Source organism: Malassezia vespertilionis, chromosome 1 (assembly GCF_029542925.1).
Source record: "Malassezia vespertilionis chromosome 1, complete sequence".
In the NCBI taxonomy this organism is placed as follows: Eukaryota; Fungi; Basidiomycota; class Malasseziomycetes; order Malasseziales; family Malasseziaceae; genus Malassezia; species Malassezia vespertilionis.
In genome coordinates, this window is record NC_079247.1 from 1,408,331 (window position 1) to 1,436,245 (window position 27,915).

The window sequence follows — 27,915 nt, forward strand, 5'->3', positions numbered from 1 at the left end:
GCCTACCATGGAAAACCGGACCGTGATTACAACGTGGCAGAATACTGTGGGGGAGATATGACGATCTGCTACGACCCCTACTGTATGCTCCCGCTGTGTGGCACGAATCATGTTCAATCCGCGCTTACGTTTGGGCTCATGCCGTGCTCGACAACCGGTGCGGATGGACAATTGCCCAGTTCGAGATACGATGCGCTATGTGGCGATGCTTGCTGTCCGCCATGCCCGGTAGAGCCTTTGGCATGCTCGGATGACGACTGCGTGCAGTATAGCTGCCCTACAACCCCTTACTGGCCCTCAATCCCGACAGAAACGCAGCGCGGCTGTGTAAATATTTGCGATGGGTACCTCCCTCCCGAAAAAGAATGCGATACGAGTTGCGAGGGAAGTACACTTGGTCCATGCGCTACAACGGCTTCAGCGCTTTGTGAGTACTGCAACCTGGCCGAGTCGGGTTGCCAATGCTGCGCGCCGTGTACGGTCGACCAAGCTGCGGCTTCAAATGCCATGGCACTGTGCACGTCTGCGAAATGCGATCCTTGGTACCATCCTACTTCTTTTGGCGTTCCAGATGAGCAAAACTCGCTTACTTCTTCACAGTTTAACAGCTCCTCCTCCACACCACTCACGTCGCACCACAGCTCTGACACACCCATGTACAAGCCACCGGCATTCCGCTGCCAGTGGGCGAATTGCTGCACCGAAGTTTCTTCGCTCGAGGCGCTCACGGAGCATGTTCAGCGCGCACATCTCAGTAAGGATGCCGAGGCGCCTGAGCGCACTACACCGTTCACCCCTGCATGGCCCCAAGCTTTATTGAACGCAAACTGGGGCATGGATTGGGCATCTGATTCAGCGAACACGCCGCTGATGTGCTCGACGCCTACTCCAACCGAGCATGCTTCGAGTTCTCTAGCGCCCCGCTGGAAAAAAGAAGTGCGCCCTGCGGCGGCCGAGCAGAAATTCCTGGCAAACTTTGCGCTCCCTGACGAAAAAGATTTGCTTTCGCTGGAGCCCACCTGCCTCTGCGCCCCGGGCGAGGGGAAGAAGAAACATCCGTGCGGATGGGAGGACTGTAACGAAAGCTTTGATACGCACACGGAGCTTACCGACCACCTTGCCAATCAGCACGTTGGCTGCGGCCGCAAAGAGTACGAATGTCGCTGGGTTGGCTGTAAACGCGCTGCGGAAGGGCGCAAGTTTCACCAGAAACAAAAAGTCTTGCGCCATATTCAAACACACACCGGCGACAGACCGTACGTGTGCCCGTTGTGCCAGAAGCGTTTCAGCGAGATGAATACCCTCACGCAGCATATACGAATTCATACCAAGGAACGCCCCTACAAGTGCGACTTTCCTGGCTGTGATAAGTCGTTTAGTGTGGCTGGGAGTCTTACTATTCACAAGCGCACACACACGGGGTATAAACCATTCAAGTGCCCTTTTCCCGACTGTGACAAGGAGTTTTCTGAAAGCAGCAACCTAAACAAGCACATGCGTGTACACCGCGGCGAAAAGTTGTTTGGATGCACCACCTGCACAAAACGATTCGCGCGCCCCGACCAGCTCGCGCGACACAAAAAAGTACATGAAAGGCAAGACGACACCTTTCTTGTTGAAAAAAGTGCGTCTTCTAATGACGCATACAGTGCTCCTGTAGCAACATGACGATAGGAGATACAGTTATTGTAGCAGTACGAGGGCCATGCGCCATCGCGCATCGCGTGTTGCGTGTTGCCATGTGGAGGCTTCTATTCAAACGGCATGGCCAGGGCTCCGTTCCAAGTAGGAGGCCATCGCCATGCCATTGCGGCGCATGGCGACGGAGAGCGCTGGATAGTAAAGCGGTGCAATACACAAGAGGCCGAATTTTATCAAACGGCATGGCGTGGCGGCGAGGATCGAGTGCATGCATGCATGCAAGCGTGCATGCCAGCGTGCGGCGGCATTGCAAACGAGCAAGGTGCATGGTACCTTGGCTGGGAGAGTGATCACGCCGTGGGTACTATCCAGCTTTTCAATGCACCTGCATACGTCGTTCTGCAAAACCTGTTGTATACGTACGTGCACCCCAACGTGTGTGATATCAAGCTCGGCCGTGTTCTGTACGACGAGACGGACCAGCATGTTTGCCCTGCAAAACGCGAGCGCATGCAGCGCAAAGCGCGCGAGACAACGAGCGGGACGTTTGGTGTGCGCGTCATTGGATGGTGTGCCTGGGACGGATCCGCGTACCGCAACGTAGCCAAGGCGCCCGGGCGCGCGGCAAGGACCAAAGACGACATGCGCGCATTGTTGGCCGAAGCATTCTCTCTTGCACAGCACAGCCCGCAGCGAGTCGAGCAGCTTGCGCAGCACATCCTTCCGCAGCTGATCAAGCTTCGGCAGAACCTTGCACAAGTCCCAGTACTCCTGCGCGGCGCCAGTGTCCTGATCGTGACCGAGGGCGACGATGCAGCATTGGTGCGCCGCCTCAAGGCATCCAGCGAGGTGTGTTGCGTACGTGTGATCGACTATGCACATTCGCGCTGGTGCCCTGGGCAGGGCGCTGATGTGGGCGTGCAAGAAGGACTCGCAAATTTGATCGAACTATGCACTTCCCTTCTATGAGAGCGACGCAGCGAGCGCTTTCCAGTGCGCCATCTCCTGTTGTGCCTGGGTATCGGAGAAGGGCGCAAACTGCTCGGCTACCCACTCGCACAGTCTGCGTGGCGCGTCGGCATCTTCGCCCGCATGCACCTTCCAGTAGTTCTCCGCGTATTCGCGCACGAGACGCTCGAGTTCCTTGCGCATGCGTACGAGGCTGTGTGAGTCCATGTAAAGTACATACCCCTGCTGTAAACTGCCTTCGATTTCAGCACCATGGAGCTGTAGCACACCGAGATACTTGGTCGCATATGCATCGCACAGCTGCCGCAGCATAAGCGGCGGTGCGCCAGACATGCAAAGCAGGTCGATCGGTGCGTCGGTCGTGAACGTCGCGCCCCAGCGCTCGAAAAATGACGCAGCGCGCGCGCCCGTCGCGTCGTGGCGCTTGCCGATCGACAGCAGCTGGAGCGCCTCGACCTCGTGGTCCAGTGCGTGGGCAATTAGCGCCCATGTATCAAGCACATGCCGCATTAATGCAGACTCGAGTTCTAACAGGAGGCACCTGCGCTCTTTGGCCAGTGCAATAAGGCGCGTCGCAAGCGTCGCACTGACAAGCAGCATCAGGAGCGGCGCAGGATGCACACCAAGCAGTGCGTGTCGGAAATCGTCAAAGTGATACAGGACTGGCTCCATGACTTGGCGCCACGTCTCGCGCGCAATGCCAGCATTGGCTTCCAGCGCCGCAGCTTCCGACTCGGACACACAAAGCATCTGCTCGGCAGACACCGGCGCGTGCATCCTGGTGCCCGAGAAGAAGCGCGCGAGGAAAGCGTACTCGGAGCACGCCGTATCGAGAAAGACGAGCGCAAGGGTATGGAATAGGTGCTCTGGTGCGACGCGGAAGCCAGGCTCCTCGCTCATGTACGCAAGAATCGGCGCGTCGGTTGCACTGGGGCGCGCAAACTTGAGCCGCTCCATCGCAAAGCGCTCCTGGTTCGCGCGCCACGCATGTGCGACCAAATGCGCGCCATCGGACCACCGGGGTAAGATGCGCTTGAGCGCACGCACGTACCGCCGGAAAGCCGCATCGTAATAAATGCGCGCAGCATTCACGTACGCAAGCTGGACTTCGGCGCCCGCGCGCGGCGCATGTGCAGCGAGGAATTGATACAGAGGCTGATTGGGGAGCAGCACGGAGGACTGTAGGATCGGCAGCGTGGTGGAAACAGATGTCTTGATGGGCTCGATCAGGCCAAGTAGGTACGGCCGGATCTTGGCTATCGCAGTGCGCTTGCACTGCTCGCCAACCGCAGCAAGTTCGTCGAGCGCGGAGCCTGTGTTTTCGGCAAATTGGGTATGCATCTTTTCGAGGTGCACTTCAAGCTGCTGCACAGCATCAAGCCATGCCGACGGGTCCTCGCTCGTGCGCGTAGTATGCACCGTGCGCACAACGCTTGGAGGCAGCGCCGCCGCGAGCAGCCACTGCGACAGCTGCGACGCGCGCTGCTCCTCGTCGCGCACTCTGTCCGTTAGCGCTGACGATGTGTTCTGCAGCGACTCGATATGCTCGGATGTGGATTGCAGCTCGTGGTGAAAGCCTTGTAGCTGCGTGCGCATAGAATCGAGCAGTGTACGCGACTGCATAACATCGCGCGCCATGCTCTCTAATGTCGCGCTGCGTGCATCCCATGTAGCGTCGTCGCGTGTCTCAAGCTGCGCAACCATGTCTTTGCACACGTCCTGCACTGGCCGTTGTGCAGCGAGGGACGCCAGCGCCGCAGCGTCGGGCACGACGTGGGCCATGGTGGTGTGAATGGAGTCGTGTACCAAATTAAGCGCGGCGCTATGGATGCAGGGGAAACGGGGTATACTACCAAGGGCCGGCAGGCGTCGCTACGCGCGCAAGAGTAGACTCGAGCGCGGTACTGGGTGTCCGGTGTTCAAAGGTACGGTCCAGTTCCATATCGACCGTGGTCTCGTCGCCAGATGTACACTGGGAAACGAGGCGCTGGTCGCGCATGCGCGCATTGGCACCATGAGGCGTTTGTGCGCCGCTTCGTGTATCCCCGTACGGCGTATGGCGCGCATTGCTCGCCACGCGCGGCCGCGCAGTCGCCTGTGCCGTCGCAGCCCGGCGCACGCCTGTGCCGGGCGCTTTAGCGGCGGGCCGCACGCTCGGCGGGCGCTTTGCAACGTGCGGCGTCGCAGGCACATTGGCCGTACGCGATGCACCGAGTCGCTCGCCGTGCGTTGCAGGCTTTGCGTGCAGCTCGCGTGCATTCTCTTTTGCGCCGCCGAGCTGGTCGCGCAGGTAGTCTACAAAACGCGTTCCGTCCATGAGGAAGGGCATGTTGTGCTCTGTTTCCCAGTCTGGAATGACCCGCAGCAATTCGTGCTCGATCTTGGGTTTCTGGATCTTGACGCGCTTGCGCATTTTTTCCTCGCGCAAGAGGCGCCCGGGATCGCCCCGGTTTCCACGGCCCAAAAGACGGGTGGTGTCATGTGCACTCTCTTCCAGCGCGCGCGCCTCGTCGCAAATCGCGCGGTATTTGCCGATCAATTGGAGCAGTGGCGCGCGCTGCTCGAGCATCTCGTTGAGCCGAGCACACATCTGCTCGTGCTGTGCAAGCACATGATCCCAGTCGAATCCTGTGGCGGTGCGCTCCTCGTCCGCAGCGGGCAGTGCAAGAAAGTAGGCGGGGAACATGTCGTTGCGTTCGCCGTCGGCCATGAACAGCGCATCCCACAGTTCCCAAATCTGCTCGCGGGTCTTGCTGATGAAGAGCGACATGTGCTGCGACTTGAGCTGGCGCATCTTGTCCAGCTCGTCTTTGTACGCGGCCACGATGGTCAATGTACTGCCGCGGTGGTCCAAGACAAACGCGTCCATCTCCGTTTCCGGCACATCAAAACGCATCCAAAGCTCACACAACTCGTCGTAGTACGTCTGGATGCGCGTTTCGCGCTGCACCTTCTCTTGCTCGAGCGATGCGCGTAGCGCTGTGCTCTGTGCAAGCACGTCGTCGGTGGGTTGAAGGAGCGTGCCCTTGCGCTCGTGGTGTTCTGCAACAAGCGGTGCAGACTGCTGGTCATCGGAAAGTCGTGTAGGCGTGTCTTGCATCGCGCTTGTGTCGACGAGCGGTGCACGGCGAGGAGTGTCTAGAGGCATGGCAGCATACTCCCCGGTAAACGCCCCGTCTGCGTCGATGACCGGAATCTGTTGCGTATAGTACAAAATAGCAATGTGGAACTCGCTTTGGGCGCGGCACGCTGCATCGTCCAATTCCAGGCGCGTGCCTTTCACCGTGACGCTCGGCATCAGGCACAGCTCTGCCCAGAGCTGGAGGATCTCGGATAGCTGGGACTCCATCTCGACTTTCCGGTCTGTATACACACGCTGCACCTCTTGCCAGTGCGCCTCGAGGGTGCGCAGGAATGCGGGACTGGCGTCGCGCAGCTGTGCTCCTTCGCCGGGAAGCATGCTCGGCGAAGGAGAAGCGCCACCGGCTCCAGACATGCACGCATTCAGCGTCTCAATCTGTTCAACCACCAAATCGCACTGCTCAAGCTGGGACTTGTAAATGCGGTCCAGGCGCGCTTTTTCTTCCTCCAACGCTGCGCGCTGCGCCAGCAATGGCACAGCATCGGTTGCATCCAGCGCCAGCGTTTCGCCAGTCGCACGGCACAGGCGCACATTCTCGCCCTCAAGCTCGGCACACGCCTCTTCCACGTCGTTCACCTGCGCTTGAACTTGGCGCACCTGCGCATGAATCGCGTCGTGAATGCAGGTTTTCAGCGCGGCTGTTGCTCTGTGAAGCTCTTCGGCAGGGCATCCCAGCCGCGAGTGCAGCTGCGCAAGCTCCTGGCTTGATGTGTCAATAAGCGTACTCAGCGTCGACGCATCCATCCTGGACGCAATTACAGGCACAGGTCCTGCCGCTCTGCTCCAGACGTCGCACAAGGGAGAAGGAATGCAAGTTGTTGCTCCTTGCACGTGGCTACGCGACGCGTTAGGTCACGTGATATATGTTGCTGTTGTCGCGCGCCGCTTGGCGCACCACGCCATGGCTGCGATGGGCGAAGCAGATGGGACGGTCATACATCGGCCCGATGCATCGACCCTGCCCCCCATGCTCCAGCCGCCATGGAAGGCGAGTCCGGGAAAGGGCAAGGATCGATACGCAGCAATGGGCGGAGACATGTTTTCGCCCATGAAACTGCAGCAAATGTTCCATTCACCCGGCGCGTCGGCGCAAACGGCATTCACCTTCCGTGCGGCGCACCCGCAAATCACCTCGTCGACGCCGATAGTGTCGCGGCCAGCGAGCCAGGCCCAACGAACATCGTCCAACAGCGGCCCTCCATCCACACCTGGCGGCCCGCACATCCCTCTGCGCCTGTTCAACTTGCAGTACGATGCACGCGTGCGCAGCGGACTCGAGCAGCTTGTCGAGGAGCACGATGTAGATCTATCGCATGACGCGTCGCAGGTGAGCGAGGCAAGTACGCTGCAGAACATGCATGCGAGCAAACGCCTGCGTGTTGGATCGCTTCGCGAAACCACCCAGCGAATCCCAATGGCCTACAAAGGCGATAAGGAAAATGCGATGGCGACGCCGCGCAGCAAGGATGCAGTCTCTACACCGCCCATCGATGTTCCGCGCTCTATTCTCAAGAGCGTGCAGACTAAAGCGCCGCACATACCCAGCCGTGTTGGCCGCACACCGCGCTCGCGCTCTATTAGCTTTGCGGACCAAAAAGACGTGCACGTCACGCCGCGCACGGCTCGGCTCGAGCATGTGCTTGCTGAGCTCGATGCAATGAACTTGACACGAAGCGCACACGGCACGCCTCGCGCGCCAAACGACGCCAGCGGAGCGAGTGAGCGCTCGATACTGACCAACGCGTCCTTCCAAGTCGCGCGCGACAAGATTGTCGAGCTGCTCACCGACGTCGCGCCATGGGAGCCCGACTGGAAGCATATGGCGCGCGTGGATCTGCGTGCGCGCAAGCTTGAATCGTGCATCGGCTTGAACGAGTTTTTGCCGAATGTGCGCGAGGTATGGCTCGATTATAATCACGTTGCATTCACTACGGGCCTGCCTTCATCGGTGCGTGTGTTGAGTGCGGTGGAGAACCGCTTGTCGGAGCTCGCGTCTTTTAGCCATCTACAGCAACTCGAAGTGCTCGACATTCGCGGAAACGAACTGCACTCGCTGCAGCCGCTCGCGGACCTCGCCGCGCTCAAAGAGCTGCGTGCGGACCGGAACCAGATCACGACGCTGCATGGACTCGAGCACCTCACCAACCTGCAGCACCTCAGCGTGGACGAGAACATGCTTGGTGGCGCTCTCGACCTTGGCGCCTTCGATTGGTCTTTGCTCGAGACATTGCGGCTCGGCAGGAACGCCATCACGCACCTCGAACGACTCGATACCCTCGCGCCCTGTCTTCGTGTGCTTGACATGGACGAAAATGCGCTCGCGCACTTGCACGTCGCCACGATGCATAAGCTGCACACGCTCCGTCTTTGCGGCAATGCACGGCTCCGCACGCTGGCGATGGATGCATTCCCACATCTGCGCACATTGTACGCGGATCGCTGCAGCATTGCCCGGCTCGACGCACTGGATACAGCGCATGCATTGCAGCGCCTCTCGCTCCGGCAGCAGCATGTAGCGCTCCACGCGCCGCTCCGCATTCCCGCGAAATTGCAGCGCCTCTTCCTCTCGGGCAACGCCTTGACGGACCGCGAGATAATTGCGGCGGATGCGCAGTCGCTCCTATACCTGGAGCTCGCCGGATGCCAACTGACTGTCGTCCCTAGCCGCATCCAGCAACAGACGCCCGCACTACGTACGCTCAACCTCGACCACAACCACCTGCAGACTCTGCCCAAGCTCGCGGCGTGGCGCCATCTCAAGCGCCTGAGCTGCGTAGGATGCCAACTGCCCACGCTTGAGACGCTCGTGCACAGCATTCATGGGCTCGAAGAGCTATGCGTGCTCGATACACGGATGAATCCATGCACCTCTGGGCTCTATCCGCCGATGCTGATCCCTGTCCAGCCTGCTGCGGAAGAAGATACGCTTCCCCCTGTGCCGAATCCAGCGATTGTGCAGCCAGACAGGGCCGACGAAGAGGCAAAACGTGCGGATGCAGAGCACAGTGCGGCCAAAGCACTCGCAGACCGGTCCCAATTTCACAAGCGGACCATTCTCCTCCCCCCGGAGCCCCGCGATGCGTTTCACGCGAGGGATACGGCGTTGGGCAGCCGCGCCGCTGCCTTGTTTGCGAGTGCAGACAAGCGATTCGTAGCTACTTTGCCGCATACGATCGCGGCGAAGCGCGTCTTGTACCGCGGGCTATGCGGCATGGCGTGCGATACACTCACATGGCTCGATGGCCTCGAGCTGACCGATACGGAGGTAGAGCATGCGGCAGATGTGCTTCGTCGTGCGGATCTGTACTAAATAGAGCTAATGCGAATGGTTACGCTGTGTGATCTCAACCGCGCGAGTGAGCATCGTCGACGCGCCGCCGCGGCCTTCCAGGTCGCCGAGGATCGAGCGGTAGACGTACTTGCCCACCATATCAAACTCGACATTGACGCGCGCGCCGTTTGGCTTGCTGGGCAGTGTGATGTGCTCCTGGGTGTGGGGAATAAGCATCACAGTGAACTCAATGGTTTCCTTAGTCGGGATATCACTCGTCTGCCCATCCAGCGTGCCCCCGTTGGGGGGAGATACATCAATCAAAGTGAGCGAAGCGCCATCGAGGGTAATGAAACCTTTCGGGATCACGTAGGGCGAAAGTGTTGACGGCAGCGGCAGCGTAGGCTTGCCTTCTTCGGGCTTCTCATACACGAGCCGCAGCGTAAGCGTGCGCGCGGACTCGTTCGGCACAATCGATTCAAGGGTCGCGACAGTGTCAATATGCCCTTGCACGATGTGGCCGCCAAAACGCGTGTGCGGCGCCATGGCGCGCTCGCAGTTCACACCGTCGCCGGGCTTGACGTGCCCGAGGTTCGTGCGGAAAAGCGTCTCGGGCGCAACATCTACGTTAAACCATCCGCCTTGCTCGAGACTAAATCGTGTTACGGTGAGGCATACACCTAAAATCAGTCACTCACAAACGACGCACCGTTCACGGCAATGCTATCGCCAATGTGGCAATCGCCCAATATCGGCGCAGTGTCGCCGATTTTAATGGCAAACGAGCCACTACTGGCATCGTGTTGTACCACTTCCGTGACACGCCCTATCAATTCGACTATCGTCAGCGTCCCCACTCACGCACCCAGCCCAGTGAACATGAGGAGGCCAAGTGCTCTGTGCGCCAATGTGTACTGCTCACGTGATCTTACGTTTTGCTTGTGCCACCATGCCGCGGATTCGCACGACGCGGACCAAGGCGCCGCCCGAGGGGTTCGAGGAGATCGAGCCGATTCTCGATGAGTATGAGATGAAGATGCGCGATGCGGAGAATGAAAGCCACGAGGGGAAGCGCAAGGCGGAGGCGCTGTGGCCGATCCTGCGCATTACGCATATGCGCTCGCGCTACATTTACGACCTGTACTACAAGCGCGAGGCGATCTCGCGCGAGCTGTATGATTGGTTGGTCGATCAGGGATACGCGGATTCTTCGTACGTGGCATGCCGCTGCTTACCCCAGGTTGATTGCGAAATGGAAGCGGGCGGGATACGAAAAGCTGTGCTGTGTACGGTGTATTCAGACGCGTGTACGTATAACAAGCTGCTCACACTAGGATATGAATTACCAAGGGTCGACTTGCATCTGTCGTGTGCCAAAAGCCCAGCTCCGGCCGGGCACGCTTGTGGAGTGCGTCCACTGCGGTACGTTGAGACTTTTTCTTTGACATACAGGGTGTCGTGGATGTGGTTCCTCGGATTAGCGCATGTAGAGCCTACTTGTATACCTTTGCAACCCCCCCCTTGTGCCAGCCCCCTGCAGCACACGTTAATTGTGCCAAAGTGCCGCAATTCGCCGTCGTCATCCTTCCCCTCCACAATAAACCATCTTTTGCCCGTTCCCACCACAACACGGCATCATGGCAGACACGGCAGCGTCCCCTGCACCTGGACCGACGTCTCATGGGCCTGGTTCAAGCGACACCACCGGACCAGCCGCAGTCCAGTACAATGAGCAATGGATGATGCATTTGAATCGCGATGGGCTGCCCGTGTGCCGCGATTTGCACGGTCTTTTTACCACTATGATCATTTCCATCTCGGACCGATGGCCCGACTGGCGGTACCAGCTTGCATTTGTATTAGCAGCAGCTGTGCAGCGCATGCAAGCGCTCCAGTTTGTGCAGATCGTGCGCGATTCGGTCGGCGGGATGCATAATATGCTTTCCTTGAGCCAAACGAAAACCTCCTTCATCATGAACAGTGATACTGCGTGGCAGATTTGCAACGCATTTGTGAATGCGCATCTTTTGCAAAAGATCCCCCACGCTGACGGCGACGTCTATTCGCCGACGCCAAAAGGCCTTCACCTCGTCGACCGCTTTGTCACACGGCACGGAATCGCGACGCGGTCCGTAAGCAACCTGCTCAATATCCACGAGGTGTGCGACAAGCTTGTGCTCATGGAGCGGGACGACCAGGACGATATAATATTGAGTGATGGCGTTGTGCGCATTGTGTACCACCGCATGGTGGGACTCAGCCCGTACCGCGACGAGTCGAGCTCGTTGGGAGTAATTTTGCGCAGGTCGTTTGCATTCGAACAAGGCGGCCAGGCGTACGAAACATCCAGCTTCACTTCGGAGCATGCGCTTGCGTGGCTGCTAAACTATACGACGCTCGTGAATGTCGACGAAGCCGCGGCGCTGATTGCGCACATGATCCGTCTCGGCTGGATCGAGCCGGAGAATGTCATGGCGCCTTCCAAATCGCCACGCGTCGTGACCGTGCGTGTGGACGCAGAGCTGCGCCCAGAAGGTACCGCAGAAGAGGGCACATTTGTGCAGGGCGAAGACTATCATATCACCGAGCTCGGCGCGACGGTGGCGTGGCATGTCGACTGGGACAACCCGATCATTACGTCGGATAACGAGCCGCGGCCGCCGACGTCCATGTCAGACGCACAGCGTGGGCATGAGACGCGCTTTGTCTCGCCACGGCTCGACGAATTTGAGCTGTACAATGCATACACGAATGCGTCCGCATCGCCGCTTCGCAAGGGCCGCTCCGAAGGCTTCACGCCTTTGGCGGCTTTCTCGCCCTTCCCCAACTTTACTTCTTTAATAGACACGCCCAAATTGGGCGAGACCGAGACGCACGGTGCGTCTACAAGGACGGATCAAGAATACGCTGCGCAGTGTCCCGAGCCCGCGCCTTCCGACGAACAGAAACCCATATCGCTCCACGACATCCTCCAGACCCCGTCGCTGCGTGTTGCATTCGGCGGTTTCCTCACGTCCGTTAATAAACACATTCTCTTAAAATCTTGGTGCACCCTGGAATGGTTCCGCTACGACTGCCGTCTTGCGTCCTGCGGTGCGCTCTCGCAGATTACGCGTGGCGATCCCATCGAAACGCTTTTCTCAGCGCCTCTCCCTGAAAACGGAAAACCAGCCATGTCTGCTCCCATGATGCGCGCTGTGCAACGTCCACTACTGGAAGAGAGTGCGCGAGTCCATATCGGCCCGTTTTTGACGACCAACCACCATGCACCTGTTGTCCAACTGTCCACCTTGGAGCGGCTGAGCGAGGCGTACGCTACCTATACGCAAACAGCCCACCCTATGCCCGCTATTGAGCCTGACACAGAAAGTGCTCGCGAGAGCGAGTCGCAGCTCGCCCAGCTCCTTGTCCAGAGCGCCGCAGCACAAAAGGAGCTGTACCACGGCCTCCAGGGACCCAAGAAGGCGTTTATAGCGGCGCGCGCCGAATCGGCCAAGTAGTCTCTCCCCTTCTTCCTCCACTTTCCTCCATGGCCTCCTTTGGGGCGAGGGCCATGTCCCTTTTTGGGCGCGCAGCGTCGCCGGAGGAGGAGCACGACACTGCGACCTTTGAAGCGATGGCACAGAGTGCACCTGAATCGCTGGGCTTTGATTCCACGATGCTCAGCGAGACACCGATTGTGTTCCCAAGCATGGTCACGTTGAATCCTATGGAGCCGCCAATGTCGGTTGATTCCCTCGCCCTCGACGCAAACGAGGCTAAGCTGCAAGAAAAAAAGGGACTAGTGGGCAGTACAGGTATTGTATACGACACACGCATGATGTTGCATCGGGTTCCTGTCGGTGATCATCCCGAGCGCCCCGAGCGCATCGCCAAGATTTTCGACCTGCTCGAGCAGCACGGCTTGGTCGCGCGCATGGTCCGCGTGCCAGCGCGTGAGGCGCTGCGTAGTGAAGTGGAACTGGTCCACGAATCTCATTTATGGTCTGACTTTGAGCGTCTCGTCGGTACGTGTGGAATGAGAGCTTACCCTAACAGCAGCATTGCCGCCGGAGGAGCTTGCAGCATACAATGAAGCGCTCGATAAATCCGCTTCCTTGTATCTAAACAGCTACTCGACACTGAGTGCGCGTATATCGTGCGGGAGTGTGATTGAAATATCCGACTGGGTCATTACGGGCAAGGTGCGGAATGGCTTGGCTGTCGTACGTCCGCCTGGACATCACGCAGAGCCGCAATCCGGGACTGGTTTTTGCTTGTTTAACAATGTTGCCGTCGCCGCCCAGTCTATGCTTGAACGGTTCAAAGAAGGACCACATCGGGTGCAGCGCATCATGATTGTCGATTGGGACGTGCACCACGGGAATGGCACACAAAAAGCATTTTGGAACAATAAAGATGTGCTCTACGTATCGCTCCACCGCTACGAAAACGGCACATTTTACCCTTGCACACACTACGGCAACTACGACCAAGTCGGCGGGCCAGGTGCGCTGGGCACCTCGCTCAATATACCATGGCCGTGCAAGGGAATGGGCGACGCGGACTACATGTGCGCGTTTCAAAAATGCATTATGCCGGTCGCATACGAGTATGCACCGGATCTGGTCATTGTTAGCGCCGGCTTCGACGCGGCGCTGGGCGACCAGCTGGGCGAGTGCTGCGTCACGCCCGCAGGCTATGCCCACATGACCCACCAACTGGCTGCACTCGCAAACGGCCGCATGGTTGTCGCACTCGAGGGCGGCTACAATTTGACATCCATCTCCAACTCGGCGCTTGCTGTTGCACAAACGTTGCTCGGCGAAGCGCCGCCCATGCTGGCGCCGCAGGTGTGCAGCTCCGCTGCAGCATCGACGGTCGAGACGGTGATTCGCGTGCAAGCGCCGTACTGGGACTGCTTAGCGGCGACGTTGCCCTACATGCCCTGCGCCCCTCCAAAAGCCCTTGAGATCGATCCGCGCGCAGCCATGGCCGTGCAGCGGAGTAGCACAATGTGGGAGCGGTACAATATGGTCAACCTGCCAGCCAAGGGGCCGCACCAAGCGCCGTTTGCGCCGAACCAGATCCTTTGCTCGAGGTCAGTAATGAGTGCCGATGTCTCTGTGCTCGTTTTGTATGTACACGACAATGGCCCGCTCCACTATCGCGACCCCTACCAGCAGAATGCGCCGGGTGATCCGTCCACGTTTGTGGTGGAGAGCACTTGTTTGGTCGCAGACTGGGCCGCGGAGCGCGGATTTGCCTACGTGGATTTCAATACACTCGCCATGTTTCCTGCCCGCAATTGGGAAAGCTCGAATCAGATTGCGGCGGTGGTGCCGCAAGATACACCGCAAGAGCAGTCCGTCTTTGAGCAGCTGCAGCACACATGGGCTAATTTCGTGTCTCTCAGCCCTGCGAAGCACATCGTGCTGATTGGCCAAGGTACGGGATGCAAGGCCACGATGCGGCTGGTTAGCGATGCCAAGACGCAGCGCAGAGTCACTGCTGTGGTGCAGGTTATGGGCTACAATCCTGTGCCGCACATGTACAAGCCGCGAGCGCTGAAGCAGTGGTACTACGATCATTCGCTCGTCCTTTGCCCCAACCATCACCCATTCTGTGTGTTGGGCGAGCACCTTGGCACTTCATACAGGCCAGGGTGCGTAGTGCAGTCTGGCGAGGCCAATGCAGAGGCTTTGCTGTGGACAGACAAGGCGCGCATCCTCGATTTCATCGCACAGCAGCTAGACGACGCTGCAGATGCAAGGCGTGTCGAATAAGTCATCTATTGCTCTTGCTTACTAGGGCCCTCTATATCGCTCGCATCTGTAGCGCCTAGACTGTGTGTGGCTGTAGAATGCTGGGTAGACTCGGCGTGGCCATTGGCGGGCTCCTGGTCGCGCTGCTGTACCTCGCCGTGCTCTTCTCCCTTGTCCATACCACGTCGCAATGCCAGGATCGTATCGAGCGACAGCGTCGCACGCTTCCCCCATTCGCCATGCGTCTCTGGCCGAAACTCGGTGTACAAACCGTATGCGGCGCTGTGAAGCCGCGCCGCGTCTTGGTGCTGCTCTGTGTCGCGCTCCATATCCACGTACGACCTTGCAAGCAGCAGCATCGCGCCCATGACCTGCGGCAAGGTCTGGTACATGGACTTTTTCAAGTACGCAAACGCACGCGCAGGCGGCACGACTTCCCCGCTGTGCATTCCACGATACCGCCCATCCCGCAAGCATATCACAGGGATCGTCACGCCCATAAATACAATATGCGGCTGGCTCTCGCTCACCACATGCTTCGGCCGCGTTTCTGTGGGCGCGCGACGCAATGCCTGGGCACGTGCATGTGCCGTACTACTCACATAGCACTGCGCAATGCTGAGCGCCTCGTCCGCAGCAAATCCCATGCACTGCAGGACGACGACTGCCCAGGCAGTCATTACCGGCGCACGGTTCACCAAAACAAACTTTCCGTGCAGCGCAGAACTGTCCGTGACGGGGTTAAAGGCAAACTCGTTTTCCGCCTCGCATGTTTGCGCGAGGCTGGGCGTGTGCCGATCTCCCCATGCGCGCTGCACATGTTCCATCTCGCGTTGCTTCTCCAGCTGCCGTTCTCTTTCTACACTGGTCAGCCCGCCCATCTCCTCCTCTGCGCTCGATGCGCCGAGTGTGTGCAACACTTGCACGATTCGATCACGCGCCGCAGCGGAGCACTGCACGCCGATCGCCTCGAGCTCCGGCGCGGAAACAAGGCGCAGCCGTGACCGTGTAGTGCACTGCGCGCGCGAGAGGGCACGCACCACGGCCATGGCCTCGACAACAGATAGACTTGCCAGCGTGTGCAAAGCGTGGATCAAGCGCGGCAGTGGCAACGTGTCGTTAGCTTCGTCGATATGCACCGCCTCTTTGCGTGCATGCTTCTCTTTTATGGCAGACGCACGTACACGCTTCAGCAAGGACGCCGCTCGCGCCTCGTGCGTCCACTCCCTTTTCTCGCCGCGCGATCCGTCCGTCATGCAGGGAGAACGCTTGGGCCTCTGCTGAAGTAAGCGCACTGCAAACGTGGTTCGCATCTGCCGCCATGGCCGTCACGGGGTACGCTTTGGCAAACACTGACCACAGCACCGCGCGTATTCCTACGCTCGTGCCGAACGCGCTTGGGTCGGTCACGACGCACCTGCAAGTCCAGCACGGCGCACAAGCAAGCGGCTCATGGCATGTCCAATTCCGGCCATTCCGCACGGCGCGCGCTCCGGGCGAGCCGAATGCAGCCGAAGCACAGCGCCAGCGGCGCACCATGTGGCAAGTAACCGACTCGGCACTTCCAGGTGCACTGGTGCTCGTGCTGGAAGACACGGCACTGCCAACGAGGGCAGAAATCGATGCTGCCGGCGGAAACAGCGCACTTTCGCGATGGCATTGCAGCGTGGTCGGCGCCGAGTTTGCCACGCTGCTGCACCGCGCAAACTTGCCAGGGCCACTGGGCTCAGCGCCGGGTATTAGTGGGCCTGGCGCATGGGTCCAGCGCGGCGCGAATATCACGTTTGACGGCACCGCGTTCCGCATCCGGCTTGCGGGCAAGCTGGCAAGGTTTGGCTCCGTGGGCGGGCAGGACGAGTGTACTCTGCGGATCGGCAATGTAGTGATTGGCTCAGACCGCGTCGTGGGCGGCATCGTCGAGGTCCAGTACGCCCCGCTCGTGCGCCTGCCGAGCCACTCTACCTTGCTTGGCTCGTTGCTCGTGGCACTCTTGCCGCCATCCCTTGTTCCGCACATCGCACCCGTGCCGCAACCAGCAGACTCGCCACTCGCACTCAACTCGCGCGTGCCCCGCACGATGCTCGCGCCGTCGCAGCTGCGCGAAATCATGCCGCCGTGCGCTGCACCAGCCCCCGAGGAGGCAGAAGAAGATGGATTTCCCCCGTGGGAGTCGCATACTTTGGATCCGATCGGCTGGGCGGGCGCAGAGGCGCGCCGAAGAATGGCATACGTCCACCTGTACATCCTCCGTGCCGAGGGCCTCGCATAGCCATAGCTCGATACCCTGGCGCTGCCACGTGCCGCATATACCATCCTGCTCGCGGCTGCCACACGTGGCGCCGCTCCACGCGCCGCGCTTTTTTCCACGCCCCCACCGGAGCGATGAGCACGCGTGGTGAAGGACGCGCAGTGCTCCTCAAAGGCCCTCTGCTCAATTCGCGCGTGTACATGACCGCGCTCCCAAATACCCTCGACGTACGTTGCGCCGCGACTCACGCCAGGAACTCCTCGCGAAAGCAAGCGACCTGTTCAGCATCCCTGCAGCGTGCACGCCGCAGTTGTACGTGCCGTGTCCCGCTACCGTTGGCCTGCCAACTAGCGAGCAGCGCGGCGCTCGGATCTTGCCGGATGCAATGCCATTCCTGCGCGACCGTGAGATGCTCACAGTGCGCTGGGTGCCGACTGACTCGCCCCGTCGCATAAACGGCCAGCGCGTCCAGTGGGACCTGCCCGAGCAGGACCGCGCGCAGGACGCAGTAGCGCCGGTGTCCGCCATACTACGTGGGCCTGAGGCGCGCGCCGCGCATGCAGCGCGCACTCTGGAGCGCGAGCGGCACGCAACGGCCTGGACTGACAATTTGCGCAAGCCGGTAGCACCGACGCCGACGCCGACGCCGCCGCGGCCGTCCGCTTGCCTGGTAGTCAAGCCCATCCAAAATCCGCATCCACGCACGCCCATGTCGCCGCCGCCAAGCTCGCCGCTTGGCGAGCCTGGCGAGCTGACTGCACGGCAAGCGGAAGCGCCGCCTTCGCCCACGCCGCGCCGCGAAGAAGGCGCGCCGCTGCCGCTGGTATGGCGCGGACGCCAGGAGGAAGAGGAGGCGAGCTTGGATGGCCAGGAAACGCCAGAGATGCCGGGGTTGGGCGGGTTCAGCGCGTGGTGTGCGCGCTTGAATCCCTTTTCCTGGTCGGCCACCGAGCGCCGCCCCGCCGAGGGCGCGTGTGCGTCGCAGCAGGAAACGAGCTTGGGGCGTGGTGCGCTGCATACGCCGGCCCAAAAGCGCTCTGCATCTGCACAGTTTACCATGCCTGTCGTTGCGCACGTTGTTGGGCGCGATGCGTACGATATCATGACGCAAGTGCTTGGCGCACTCCGGGAACATCCTGCCAACATCCACTTTCACACTCCCGCCCCCGAAGCACTGCGTCGCTTTAGCGAGCAGCGCGGCGCTGCAGCGGACCGTGCGGCGCTCCTCGCGAGCGTCACAAAGCGCACCTATCCTGCGGACAAGCCGCTCGCGTGCTTTGCAGAGGCGCTCCAGGCGCACCTCGAGAGCACCTATCTCTTCTACGGCGCGTCGAGCACCGAGGCCAGTGCTGCGGTGAGCCTGTGCAAGTTTGCCGGCACGCTGCTGCGCGAATTGGCGCGCGCGCTGCCCGAAGGGCCAGCAAAGCGCGCGGCGCCGCCCGCGCAGCAGCCGATCGCAAAACGCACGCGACGCGCTGTGCGCACATAATATCCTGTATAGTAACACTATCGACTAGAGCTCCGCAAGAATCATGGTGCCCAAACTCTGTACGACCTGGCTGCCCATCGACGTTTCCACCTCGTCCTCGAGGTGCCGCTTGGGGTCCTGCCGCCCCACAAACTGCGTCTTGCTCTGTTCCTGCGATACATTCTCCTCGTCCTTGACGGACTTTTGGTACTCTTCAGCGAGCCGCAGCATGCGCTTCACAGACTCTTGGTTCTGGTGCTTGTGCTCGTCAAAGTCTTCGAGGCGCAGGCCCTGGGTCCAGTTGCGCTTGTGCAGGTTGCCGAGCATGCTCTGCTCCAGCTCCGTTTTGCGGTACCCAATCGCGATCGAGTAGTAGTGCCTGTTGAGCCCGTGGATCAAAGACTGGATCGAGGGCTTGTTCAGGTGGCCAATGTTCGACGTGGTTTGCCGCGGCTCTTGCCCGAGCATGACCGTGGAGGGGTTGATGAGGCGGAAAGCGTCAATCACGACCTTGCCCTTTACAGACTGGATCGGGTCCACGACAACGGCAACGGCGCGCGGATTGAGCTGCTCAAACGACTGCTGCGTATTGATATCGACGCTCGAGAGCCAACAGCCAAAGCCAGGGTGCGAGTGGTACCATCCGACGACCACTTCGTTGCGCCCCGTCTGTTTCAGCATGTCTAGCATGCGTGTCTGGAACACCGGATCCACCGCCTCAACACTGACACCCGTACCGGACTGCGGCATCGCAAACACATCCACGACCGAGACGGTATAGTCGTCGACAATCGTGCCGAGGAGCAGGCCCATGACTTCCATAGGCACGCCCGCTCGCCCATGCTTGAGCATCTTGAGCAGTGCTAAACTGCTTATATACACAGTCTCTGCATTGTCTTGCTGGGGGACATCCCCGCTCGGCGAGCCCGCGCTGCCAGCTCGCGCCTGGTTGACAAGCGACTGAAAATCCATCGTCGCAGGAGGGACGCGGCGACGCGACGCCTGATCACATGATGACGTAATGTGGAGCTACCGAATTTGCCGCCGCTAGCACTGCGCGCGGTCCTGGCACTGCTGCACGGCGCCGAGGCGCGCATCCAGCGCAGCACGCAGCGCTTGCGCGGCGGCGCGCGTGTCTTGCGTCGTCGACGCGGCCAGCAGACTATCAAAAAGCGTGTACGGCAGCCCTGGCGCACGTGGCACCTCGCCCGTACGCGCGGCGCTTTGCGACGCTTGCACAAGCGCTTGCGCGTACGTCAGCGCGTCGAGCAGGCGCCCATGCCGCATCTGGATACGCAAAAAAACATCCGGCGCGTGCTCCCGGAACCAGTCGTGGAGCCAGGGGGGGGCAATCGACCACGCGTCGAGCGCGACGAGGCGGTCGGCAATGGCGGCGCGGTATGTCGCCGCGTGCGCGGCGTGCTCGACGAGCGAGAGCTGCAGACGCAGAAACTTCCACGCACGCGCGTGCACACGCCCTGTCCAGCTCGCGGCGCGTGGCGAGCGGCGCAGGAATGCAGCCTCCATGTCCGCGCCCTCCTCGTCTTCAAGAACAAGACGCTGGAGCGCGGTGTCGGGCGACGTATCGCATTCCTCAAACTGGAGGCGCTCTTTTCTGCGCGCGTCCGCGCGCGTGAGCGCGACACACCGTTGGACGAGCGCGTCGAATGCGTTGCGCATATCGACCGCAAGCGCGTGTGCGGTGCAGAACGCCGCGTCGAAATTGTCCGCGGCGAGAAAGAGATTCACGGCGTCTTCTGCGCGCAGCGCCGCGGCTGGGTGCGCGAGGGCTGGGTAGAGGCGCATGAGCTCGAGCCGTGCAAGCAGCTCGTTGTACTCGCGGCGCACATCGGCCAGCTGCACAATGGCGAGCGACAGTGCCTTGGCGCTGGAGGGAATAAAAGACGTGAGGCGTCCGGTGAGCGCTTTGGCAGAGGCCACGGGCATGCTTGCGGGCGCGGCACCGTCGGTGAGCTCGTCGGTGAGCGCATGTGCAAACCATGCCTGCGCCGCTGGCAGCAAGGCCAGCGCATTGATCGCCGCAAGGTAGCTCTGCGCTTGCTCCACAGCAACACGCGGCGTATCTTTCTCGCACGCGGCAAAAGCCGCGTAGCGCAGGCGGCGCGCGTATTGGTACATCGATGCCGCGGCACTCTTGTAGTCGCCGCGGCTCGTATGGTATGCGTACAAAACATGGAAATAGTTGGGCTCTGCGCGCGGCTCCGCATTCCGCGCGTGGAAGCTGAGCGTGCGCTCCACCTGCGGCTGCAGCGCGCCAAAGTGCAGCTGGAGCAGGAGGCCGACGTCGGCCTCGCAGAGCGCTGTAACGAGGCGCTGCAGGCAAACTTGGCCCAGCGCCTCGAGTGGAATCTGCATCACGATCGTCGCCGCGCGTTCGTACGCGCCGAGCGCCAATGCGGCGCCAAAGAGACGCGACCAGAGCTCCTGCGCGTCGAGCTTTGAGACATGGTCGTGCAGCGCAGTACGCGCATGCTCAAAGCACTGCAGCGCGCTGTGCACATCGCCAGCGGCGTCGAGATGCGACGCGGCGTGCATCCAAAAGGCAAACAAGTCCATCTTTTGCGGCAGCACAGCAAGGAGCCGCGTACGCGCATCTGAATCATGCCCAAGCACAGCAGCAGCACACACAAAGCCATGGAGCGCCGCGGCGCACCGCGCAAGGCACGTATCTGCGACCGCGGTCAGGTACACGGCGGCCGCGTCGGGCGTGTAGAGCGCCAGGATGCGGCGCGCCGCAGAAGGAAACTGGTTCGCCAATAGGACGCGCGCGAGATGCAAGATGGCAAGCGGCGCGGCCGTGCCGCGCCCCAGCGGCAGCTCGCCCATGTCGAGGCACACGTTAAAGCAGGCGCGCCGCGCCAATGTGCACGTCCCGGCACGCACCTGGGCAAGGAACGCGAGCAGATGCACTGCGGGCGCAGACGCCGTGAGGCGCAGGTGCGAAAAAGGAATGGCGTCCACCGAAAAGGCGATTGTTTCGGGAAGCGCACTTTGCGCGCTGAGCGTATACAGCGCCGTGGCGTGCTGCCAGGCGCGCAGCGCTTGGGTAAGTATGTCTTGCAGGCCAGGGTGCTGGGCGTGGCGCAGCACAAGCGCAAGCGCTGCAATCAGCGCCTCGAGGCCCGCGCAGCGCGCGCGGAGCATGGAAGCGGCCGCTTCCGCACCCAGCATCCGCAGCAATGCGTCGCACTGCGGCGCACTGCAGCGCAGCGGCGCAAACAAGAGATGCAGCGAGGTCTGTGCATGCTGGACGAGCGCCTCGCCGCCCACGTTGCCAATGTACGCACGCATCATGTCGGCGGCATGCTCCGGCGCAATGGCTGCAGCGATCAATGTGGCCCCGTCTTCGGCACACACAGCATCGCGCACAATCGATGCAAACATGGCGTGCATACGCGCGCCAAGCGCCACGTACACTTCGGCACACAACGTGCTCCATTGCAGGAGCGAGGCGCCGCCGTGGCGCACAAGGGTGTACGGCTCGGAAGTGTGCTCTGCATACGCAGCATCGAGCGCCATGGCATTCACCGTCGCGGCAAACTCACTGCTGGCCGCCTCGCCAAGCGCGCGCGACATGGGACGCTCGGGATGCTGTGCGGCACGCGCGAGTGTCAGCGACAGCTCGTACACCCATGCACCCGCGTCTTTTTCCACGACCGCTTCCAGCGTATGGCGCGCAAGGATGAGCGGCGTGGGAGATACAGGCAGCATGCAAAGGCGCAAGGGCCAGTGCGCGTTGCGGTCGATCTGCTCGACGATCCGCGAGAATCGAAGCCACTGCGCGCGCGCTTGTTCGGTAAACGAGGGGCTCTGGGCACTGGCGTCGGCAGGAGGCACTGCGTGGCCAGCAACAATGGTGCATATGGCTTCCGCAAGACGCGTGCGCTGCTGCATGCGCGCGAGATCTTGCGTCTCGCCGGTGTAGACGCGCAGTGCTGCAGCGAGCGTTGTGCTGCTGAATCGCGCGGGCACAAGCAGACGCTCCAAAAAGAACTGCGCCGTGTCCTGCACGCCGTGCAGCGCGGCGAGCGCCGCGTCAAAGTCGGGGCCACGCAGCGGCGCGTACTGTGCGTAGGCGCCAGTGGTTGACCATGCTTCCTGGGGGCGTGCGCCGCGGCGTGTGATCTCCTGGCCGCCGCGCCCATCGTCCTCTTGCAGTGCGAGCGTGTGCTGCAAGAGGGGCGCTCCACCGGCGTGCCACAAAAGCCAGATGTGCCAGACGCCTTGGTCGACGCTAAGCGCCATGTCGCGCAGCTCGACGTCGGCTGCATGGGTGCGCGCGTCGCACGCCTTGCCCCACACCAGCGCGATCTCGCCCACACCGCCAGACCAGCTGCTGCTTTCCTCGAGCTCGACGCCGTAGGCAACCACAAATGCACCGCCCGGGAGCGGCGCAGGGATAAAAAGCAGCAGGTACAGCGCATAGGCAGCGCCCGCTTCGGAGGGGTAGAATAGCTGCACCAAAGGGGGACTGCGCTCAAATGCATCCCCTTCCATCTCCTCCTCCGCGGCAGAAACATTATTTGCGGCGGCCGTGTACGAAGAAGGGAGCGAGAGGGTGCGGATACACGTTTCGCTTACCATGTTCCAGATCCGCAGCTTGCGATCGCGGCATACGCAAAACGCAAGCGCAGCATCGTTCTCGCGCACATGCGTCGCTACAGAAAGAGTCTGGGTAGGGCTCGGCGCGCGCTTTGCGCTCGCAGAGGGCGACGCCGTGTTGCGGTGAAAAAGACGCGAGACGCCCGAGAGGAAACTCGACGGGCGCATGCTCGACTCGCGCCATGTCCTCGCATAGCTTCCGTCGCCCATGTTCTCTTGCTCAAGACGCACAAGCGTGCCGTCGGCACACGCGACAAGGAGCAGGCCCGCGTCGATGGCATACACCAGGGTTGCTTCCGGCGCGTCGTCGGCTTGGAGTATGTCGACCGGTTGCTCTTGCACCCAGCGGGAAGGGAGAGGGTGGTTGCGCACAATAGCAGCAATGGGGATGGTAAGACGGTACACAAACCCGACACTCGACACGCACAGGACATGGATCGTGCTCGTGGTGGGGTCTTCGAATACACCGACGTTGGCAAGTAGGGGGGCCTGGAACGACATAGAGACGGGCGGCACATCGTCTACACACATGATGCGTAGCTCCAACTCTGTGCCTTGGTACAGGACGCGCGCAAGCACAAACGCTTCGTCGCCAAGCACTGGAAGTGCACACGTCGCGGCGTGCAGCGCATGCGATGCAACCGCGGTCTCGGGCACGCGCAGCACGCGGCCCGCCCGGCCCGCACTCGGCACGGGATGCACATGCTGCCTCCCGGCGTCCGCAGGGACGTTGAGCACGTCAAGCGCCGCAGAAGCGATGCCCAGCGGCTGCATAGGGAAGGGGAAGGAGCGGCGACGCGCGCTGCGCATACTTCCTCGTAGCACATACTTCCTATACACTCAGCTACTGTACGGGGGGACTCGCCAGCGGCGACGCCATCCGCGCTGCTCCTTGTGCACGGTGGGGCCAGGGGTGAGTGTGGGAAGGGCGGCTGCGCGCATTGGGGGGCGTTTGGGGCGTGTCGGAAGAGTTTGTAGAGCCTGCCGTGCAATCGGAAAGGTCGCGCAAACTCGATTCCCAGTCTTCTCTCGGTAGCTGCGCAGATAGGTCGCTCAGGTCTGTGTGCAGAAGCGAGTCGTCCGCGACACTGCCTTGGTCTGCATCGTCGTGGCGCGCAAGGAACTGCCGCTGAAAGAGGCTGCGGCGGGAGGAGCGTGGCCCAGCGGCTGTCGGTGCTTGCGGCGCCGTGCTTGCGCGGCGCGGCGACGTGTTAACAGGCGCTGTCGCGATCATCCGCTCTTTCAAGCCGGGGCTGTGCACGCGCTCGGTCTCGGAGGGGCACTGTGCTGGCTTTGGCTTGCGTGGCACGTCTTTTGGCGCGCGGAAAGAGGGCCGCGATGTGCTTTCTGGGTGGGGATGCACAGAGAGGCGAGGGCGAGCGGCAAGTGACGGACGGGGGGCAGGCGGGCGTAACGAAGGAAGGATAGAAAGACGTGCAGGCGCTTTGGGATCGGCGCGGCCAGAAGGAGGCCCTTTCTCGTCTCTTGGCTCGGCCTGCTTCTCTCCCGTTGGGGCCGCTTCTTTTTTCTCCGCTGGCTCCCACAGCGTAGCATGGGCGTCCGACTTCCGCGGGCCTATACTCCTGCGCCGCCCTTGCATTCCCGTCCGCAGTGGTCGGCGCCGCGGACTCACCAGCCGCATATACCGCTGCACAGGCATGGGCTCCTGCAAGGCACGCACGCGCGTACGTTTCGGCGACGGCAGTGTGCGTAGCGCGCCACTAGCACTCTCGCGGATGGCTACATGCCTTCCAACGGCCGCCTCAATGGCGCTTGATCCCTCTTGCGCTGCAGCTTGCAATGCGCCCGCCAAAGGCTCCACGGCAACATCGTCGGGCGAGCCAAGCTGCACGGCGATTCCTTGCATTGTGCCCACCAAGTGTGCCAATGTACCGAGCAGCGGCACCAGTTTTTGCACAAGATTCTTGTGTACCAACTCTTGCCACGCGCACAGTTCCGCTTCGTGCTGCTGCATCTCGAGGCGGGCAACGTGCTTGGCACGCTCGGCGCGAAATCGAGCGGCACAGTGCACGTTTGTCTCGAGCATCGACGGTACATTTTGCGGCTCGAGCTGGTCGCTTATGCCAAGCGCTGGCGCTGGCGCTGTCGGCGTGGATGCTGCAATGCACAGCGTGCGGAAGGCATCGAGGGGGGCGTACGATGCGTCCTGCTCTTTTTTCCCTTGCAGCGCCGTATCCAGCACGCGGCCTAGCGCAGCCGCGAGCTTTGCAGGCGCTGCGTCGCGCGCTGCGGCGCATACCGACGGCGCAAGTGCGTCTGCATTCGCTTGTATTGTTTGCAGTGCATCGGCAAGCACCGCCTCGTGCGCCGCACTTGTCCCAGACGCGCTGGATTGATTCGCCAGTTTGCTCTTGAGCTCCTCGACTTCCTGGCGGAGCGAGGCGATCGCCTGTACATACTGCGAAACGTGCCTATCAATGTGCAGTAAGTTGCGCGTTACCTTGGTCTGGATATTCTTGGCCTGGTTCGCATACTTCAGTGTGTTGTGCGTCTCCTCATAGTGGGCGCTCGAGGGAGATACACAGACAATCATGACCGTCTTGCAGTTGCCGCCCAACGAAAACTTGAGCAGCCGCGTGAGCTTACTGTTACGGTAGGGAATATGCCGGCCTTTTACGTAGCGCGCGCCGCCGGTTTGGCACAGTGCATTGATGCAGCTGCCGAGCGCAAGCAGAGAGCGATTGATGTTTGCGCCTTCTTTCATGCGGATGCCGTGGTTGTTTGTCGCCGAGGCACGCTCCGAGCCGGCGAGGTCGATAATGTTCAGCGACGCACTGCACATTTCCTCCACCGTGCCCGCCGTCTTGGGTTTTCTCGTGACATTTAGCTGCAGCACCGCGTGGCTGCGGCTGCTCACCTCGTTTGCATCCGTCGGGCTCTGCGTCCGGCGCCGATTGCCGTCTGTGATCATCTCCAAGACTTGCTGCGGAGACTCGGGCACGTGCTCGGTGATGCCCACGACCGAGATCTTGCTCGCGGCATCTTCGCGCAGCGCCAAGCCGGGACCTCGGGGCGTGGGGTTGGGCGAAAGCAGGTCCCGGATCGTCTCGTTGTAAATCTCCAAATACGAGAGACTGACTTGGACGTCGTACTGGTCGCGCTCAGCCTCGATTCGCTCGTACAGCCCTTGCATGGCCAGGAAAATCAGGCCAGGGTTCTCGGCAGTGCCGCTAATCGTATGTGTCTTGCCACAACCAGTAGCTCCATACGCAAACACACTCGCATTGTAGCCATTCAGCAGCCCGGAAAGCATAGGCTCAACCGTGCCGGCATACACGGCACGCTGCGTCGTTTGGGGGGGAAAGACGCGGTCGAAAGCATACCGCACATCGCGCGCGCGCCGATTGTTTCCGTGGAACTGCATATGCATTGGAAATGCACGCGATGATCCTGAGCCTGCAGTGCGCCCCGAGGACTCCGCAGGGTCAAATACAAGCACGCGATCGTCCACGGGCGAAATTATCGTACGGATATAATTGCTACGCATAGCGGCCGCAGCATTCTGCGTTTTGTTCGGCGACGCCGCAAGCCCGCCATCACCTGCAAATGGCTGGGAGGTCTCTACAGGCGCCAGAAGCGCAGTCTCTTTTTCATTCAGCGGGCGCACACGCACCGCGACCTGGATCGAGGATTCCATGCGCAACAAGGCTACAAACCCTCACGAACGCAACACACGCGATCACGTGACAAAAGGGACGCCCGCAGGCACTGTGGAGGCGTACTGTGCGTACGACGCGCCAAAAAATTGGTGGAGGAGCTGCTCTTCGCGCCGGATGCGGTCGGCAAAGAAGGCACGCAGCGCGAGGGCAAATAGTATAAAGCCGATCGGATTGCAAAGCAGGATCTGCGTGCCGAGAGCCCAGTAGAAAAAGCCCACGTAGGAGGGATGACGCACGTAGCTGGCGTGAGTTGCGCAGGGACGTACGCATAGACGCCGGTTTTGACAAGCATGTGACTCTCGCGCTTCTTTTCGGCCATCGCGTGGCTAAAGTTTGTCGATGCATGCACCATGGCAAAGGAACGCAGCACTTGACCGACAGCGACAAAACACAGCCCTGCCACCTGTGCCAACACGCTGCATTTGAGCGGCGCAAAGAGTGCCATTTCCAAGGCAAACTCGAGGAGCCCAAATATATGCGCAGCAGCATACATGGCACCATTTTGTAAGAGGAACGAGTCAGAGCGCAGGTGTGGCGCATTCCAATATGCAGTCACGAGAAACTCGAGCAGATGGAAGACACTCCACGCTGCAAGGTACATGTGCAATTGCGGCGCACCCACAATGCGTGCGCTAGCGCTTTGGGGGGCGCGAGGCGTGGGTGGCGTGCCGTAGGTGTAGAGATGCGCTGCAGCACGCCCGGCTGCGCTCAGCAGCGTGCACACGCCCGGAAGGCACAGACCCAGCAGCACGCCAAGAATTGCAGCGGTCAGCGCCATGTTTCCGGTGGCACTTGCGAGCGTGGGCGGTATCGCTACCGGCGACTTGGCGTAAAAGAGCATGCGCACTCGCGCCAGCATGGGGGGCATGCTGATGCAGGTGGACGTGCGAACGTCGGCGGCACAGCACACTGACCATCCATTGTTCGGACAATGTCACGTGTGCGCTGCCGCCCACAACGCACTCCATTCGACGCTTTTGCTCTCTTTGTCTGTCGGCTGCCAGGCCGCTTGGAAGCGGCCAAACTGGCAGAGCTGCATCTGCAGTGCAATGTGGATAGATCCAAGTGGCCCAGGTGCATGGCCTTATACTATCGCAAGGATTCTACCATAGATTGCGCCATATCGCCC

At 60.9% G+C, this 27,915-nt stretch overlaps 15 protein-coding genes across 15 annotated transcripts; 7 read left to right on the forward strand and 8 right to left on the reverse strand.

The window, feature by feature from the left end:
• Positions 1–507: 507 nt before the first annotated feature.
• SUR1 (zinc-finger protein) lies at positions 508–1,668 on the forward strand (the record flags this gene model as incomplete). The annotated part of the gene is made up of 1 exon (XM_056205618.1): positions 508–1,668. One exon carries the CDS (start codon positions 508–510, stop codon positions 1,666–1,668), a length of 1,161 nt encoding a protein of 386 aa, XP_056061593.1.
• Positions 1,669–2,604: 936 nt separating this feature from the next.
• On the reverse strand, positions 2,605–4,392 carry VPS52 (Vacuolar protein sorting-associated protein 52; the record flags this gene model as incomplete). Its single annotated transcript, XM_056205619.1, has 1 exon — positions 2,605–4,392. The coding sequence occupies one exon, from the start codon at positions 4,390–4,392 to the stop codon at positions 2,605–2,607; it is 1,788 nt and encodes a 595-aa protein (XP_056061594.1).
• A 67-nt stretch (positions 4,393–4,459) lies between these two features.
• PKP2_1 (putative protein kinase YGL059W) lies at positions 4,460–6,496 on the reverse strand (the record flags this gene model as incomplete). The annotated part of the gene is made up of 1 exon (XM_056205620.1): positions 4,460–6,496. The coding sequence occupies one exon, from the start codon at positions 6,494–6,496 to the stop codon at positions 4,460–4,462; it is 2,037 nt and encodes a 678-aa protein (XP_056061595.1).
• Positions 6,497–6,653: 157 nt separating this feature from the next.
• MVES1_000765 (uncharacterized protein) lies at positions 6,654–9,062 on the forward strand (the record flags this gene model as incomplete). The annotated part of the gene is made up of 1 exon (XM_056205621.1): positions 6,654–9,062. The coding sequence occupies one exon, from the start codon at positions 6,654–6,656 to the stop codon at positions 9,060–9,062; it is 2,409 nt and encodes an 802-aa protein (XP_056061596.1).
• Positions 9,063–9,068: 6 nt separating this feature from the next.
• Positions 9,069–9,904, reverse strand: RIB5 (riboflavin synthase; the record flags this gene model as incomplete). The annotated part of the gene is made up of 3 exons (XM_056205622.1): positions 9,069–9,703; positions 9,733–9,861; positions 9,889–9,904. 3 exons carry the CDS (start codon positions 9,902–9,904, stop codon positions 9,069–9,071), a joined length of 780 nt encoding a protein of 259 aa, XP_056061597.1.
• Positions 9,905–9,972: 68 nt separating this feature from the next.
• Positions 9,973–10,513, forward strand: BUD31 (Component of the SF3b subcomplex of the U2 snRNP; the record flags this gene model as incomplete). The annotated part of the gene is made up of 3 exons (XM_056205623.1): positions 9,973–10,235; positions 10,433–10,445; positions 10,505–10,513. 3 exons carry the CDS (start codon positions 9,973–9,975, stop codon positions 10,511–10,513), a joined length of 285 nt encoding a protein of 94 aa, XP_056061598.1.
• Positions 10,514–10,660: 147 nt separating this feature from the next.
• Positions 10,661–12,523, forward strand: SST2 (AMSH/STAMBP protein ubiquitin specific-protease; the record flags this gene model as incomplete). Its single annotated transcript, XM_056205624.1, has 1 exon — positions 10,661–12,523. One exon carries the CDS (start codon positions 10,661–10,663, stop codon positions 12,521–12,523), a length of 1,863 nt encoding a protein of 620 aa, XP_056061599.1.
• Positions 12,524–12,552: 29 nt separating this feature from the next.
• Positions 12,553–14,788, forward strand: HDA1 (histone deacetylase; the record flags this gene model as incomplete). The annotated part of the gene is given in 2 exon segments (XM_056205625.1): positions 12,553–13,030; positions 13,047–14,788. 2 exon segments carry the CDS (start codon positions 12,553–12,555, stop codon positions 14,786–14,788), a joined length of 2,220 nt encoding a protein of 739 aa, XP_056061600.1.
• Positions 14,789–14,793: 5 nt separating this feature from the next.
• MVES1_000770 (uncharacterized protein) lies at positions 14,794–16,023 on the reverse strand (the record flags this gene model as incomplete). Its single annotated transcript, XM_056205626.1, has 1 exon — positions 14,794–16,023. The coding sequence occupies one exon, from the start codon at positions 16,021–16,023 to the stop codon at positions 14,794–14,796; it is 1,230 nt and encodes a 409-aa protein (XP_056061601.1).
• A 65-nt stretch (positions 16,024–16,088) lies between these two features.
• On the forward strand, positions 16,089–17,036 carry MVES1_000771 (uncharacterized protein; the record flags this gene model as incomplete). The annotated part of the gene is made up of 2 exons (XM_056205627.1): positions 16,089–16,102; positions 16,130–17,036. 2 exons carry the CDS (start codon positions 16,089–16,091, stop codon positions 17,034–17,036), a joined length of 921 nt encoding a protein of 306 aa, XP_056061602.1.
• Positions 17,037–17,149: 113 nt separating this feature from the next.
• MVES1_000772 (uncharacterized protein) lies at positions 17,150–18,504 on the forward strand (the record flags this gene model as incomplete). The annotated part of the gene is made up of 3 exons (XM_056205628.1): positions 17,150–17,242; positions 17,269–17,327; positions 17,367–18,504. The coding sequence occupies 3 exons, from the start codon at positions 17,150–17,152 to the stop codon at positions 18,502–18,504; spliced, it is 1,290 nt and encodes a 429-aa protein (XP_056061603.1).
• A 24-nt stretch (positions 18,505–18,528) lies between these two features.
• Positions 18,529–19,455, reverse strand: RPN11 (multicatalytic endopeptidase; the record flags this gene model as incomplete). The annotated part of the gene is made up of 1 exon (XM_056205629.1): positions 18,529–19,455. One exon carries the CDS (start codon positions 19,453–19,455, stop codon positions 18,529–18,531), a length of 927 nt encoding a protein of 308 aa, XP_056061604.1.
• Positions 19,456–19,530: 75 nt separating this feature from the next.
• MVES1_000774 (uncharacterized protein) lies at positions 19,531–23,880 on the reverse strand (the record flags this gene model as incomplete). The annotated part of the gene is made up of 1 exon (XM_056205630.1): positions 19,531–23,880. One exon carries the CDS (start codon positions 23,878–23,880, stop codon positions 19,531–19,533), a length of 4,350 nt encoding a protein of 1,449 aa, XP_056061605.1.
• A 70-nt stretch (positions 23,881–23,950) lies between these two features.
• Positions 23,951–26,764, reverse strand: KIP3 (tubulin-dependent ATPase kip3; the record flags this gene model as incomplete). The annotated part of the gene is made up of 1 exon (XM_056205631.1): positions 23,951–26,764. The coding sequence occupies one exon, from the start codon at positions 26,762–26,764 to the stop codon at positions 23,951–23,953; it is 2,814 nt and encodes a 937-aa protein (XP_056061606.1).
• Positions 26,765–26,806: 42 nt separating this feature from the next.
• Positions 26,807–27,564, reverse strand: STE14 (protein-S-isoprenylcysteine O-methyltransferase; the record flags this gene model as incomplete). The annotated part of the gene is made up of 2 exons (XM_056205632.1): positions 26,807–27,026; positions 27,053–27,564. 2 exons carry the CDS (start codon positions 27,562–27,564, stop codon positions 26,807–26,809), a joined length of 732 nt encoding a protein of 243 aa, XP_056061607.1.
• Positions 27,565–27,915: the final 351 nt, after the last annotated feature.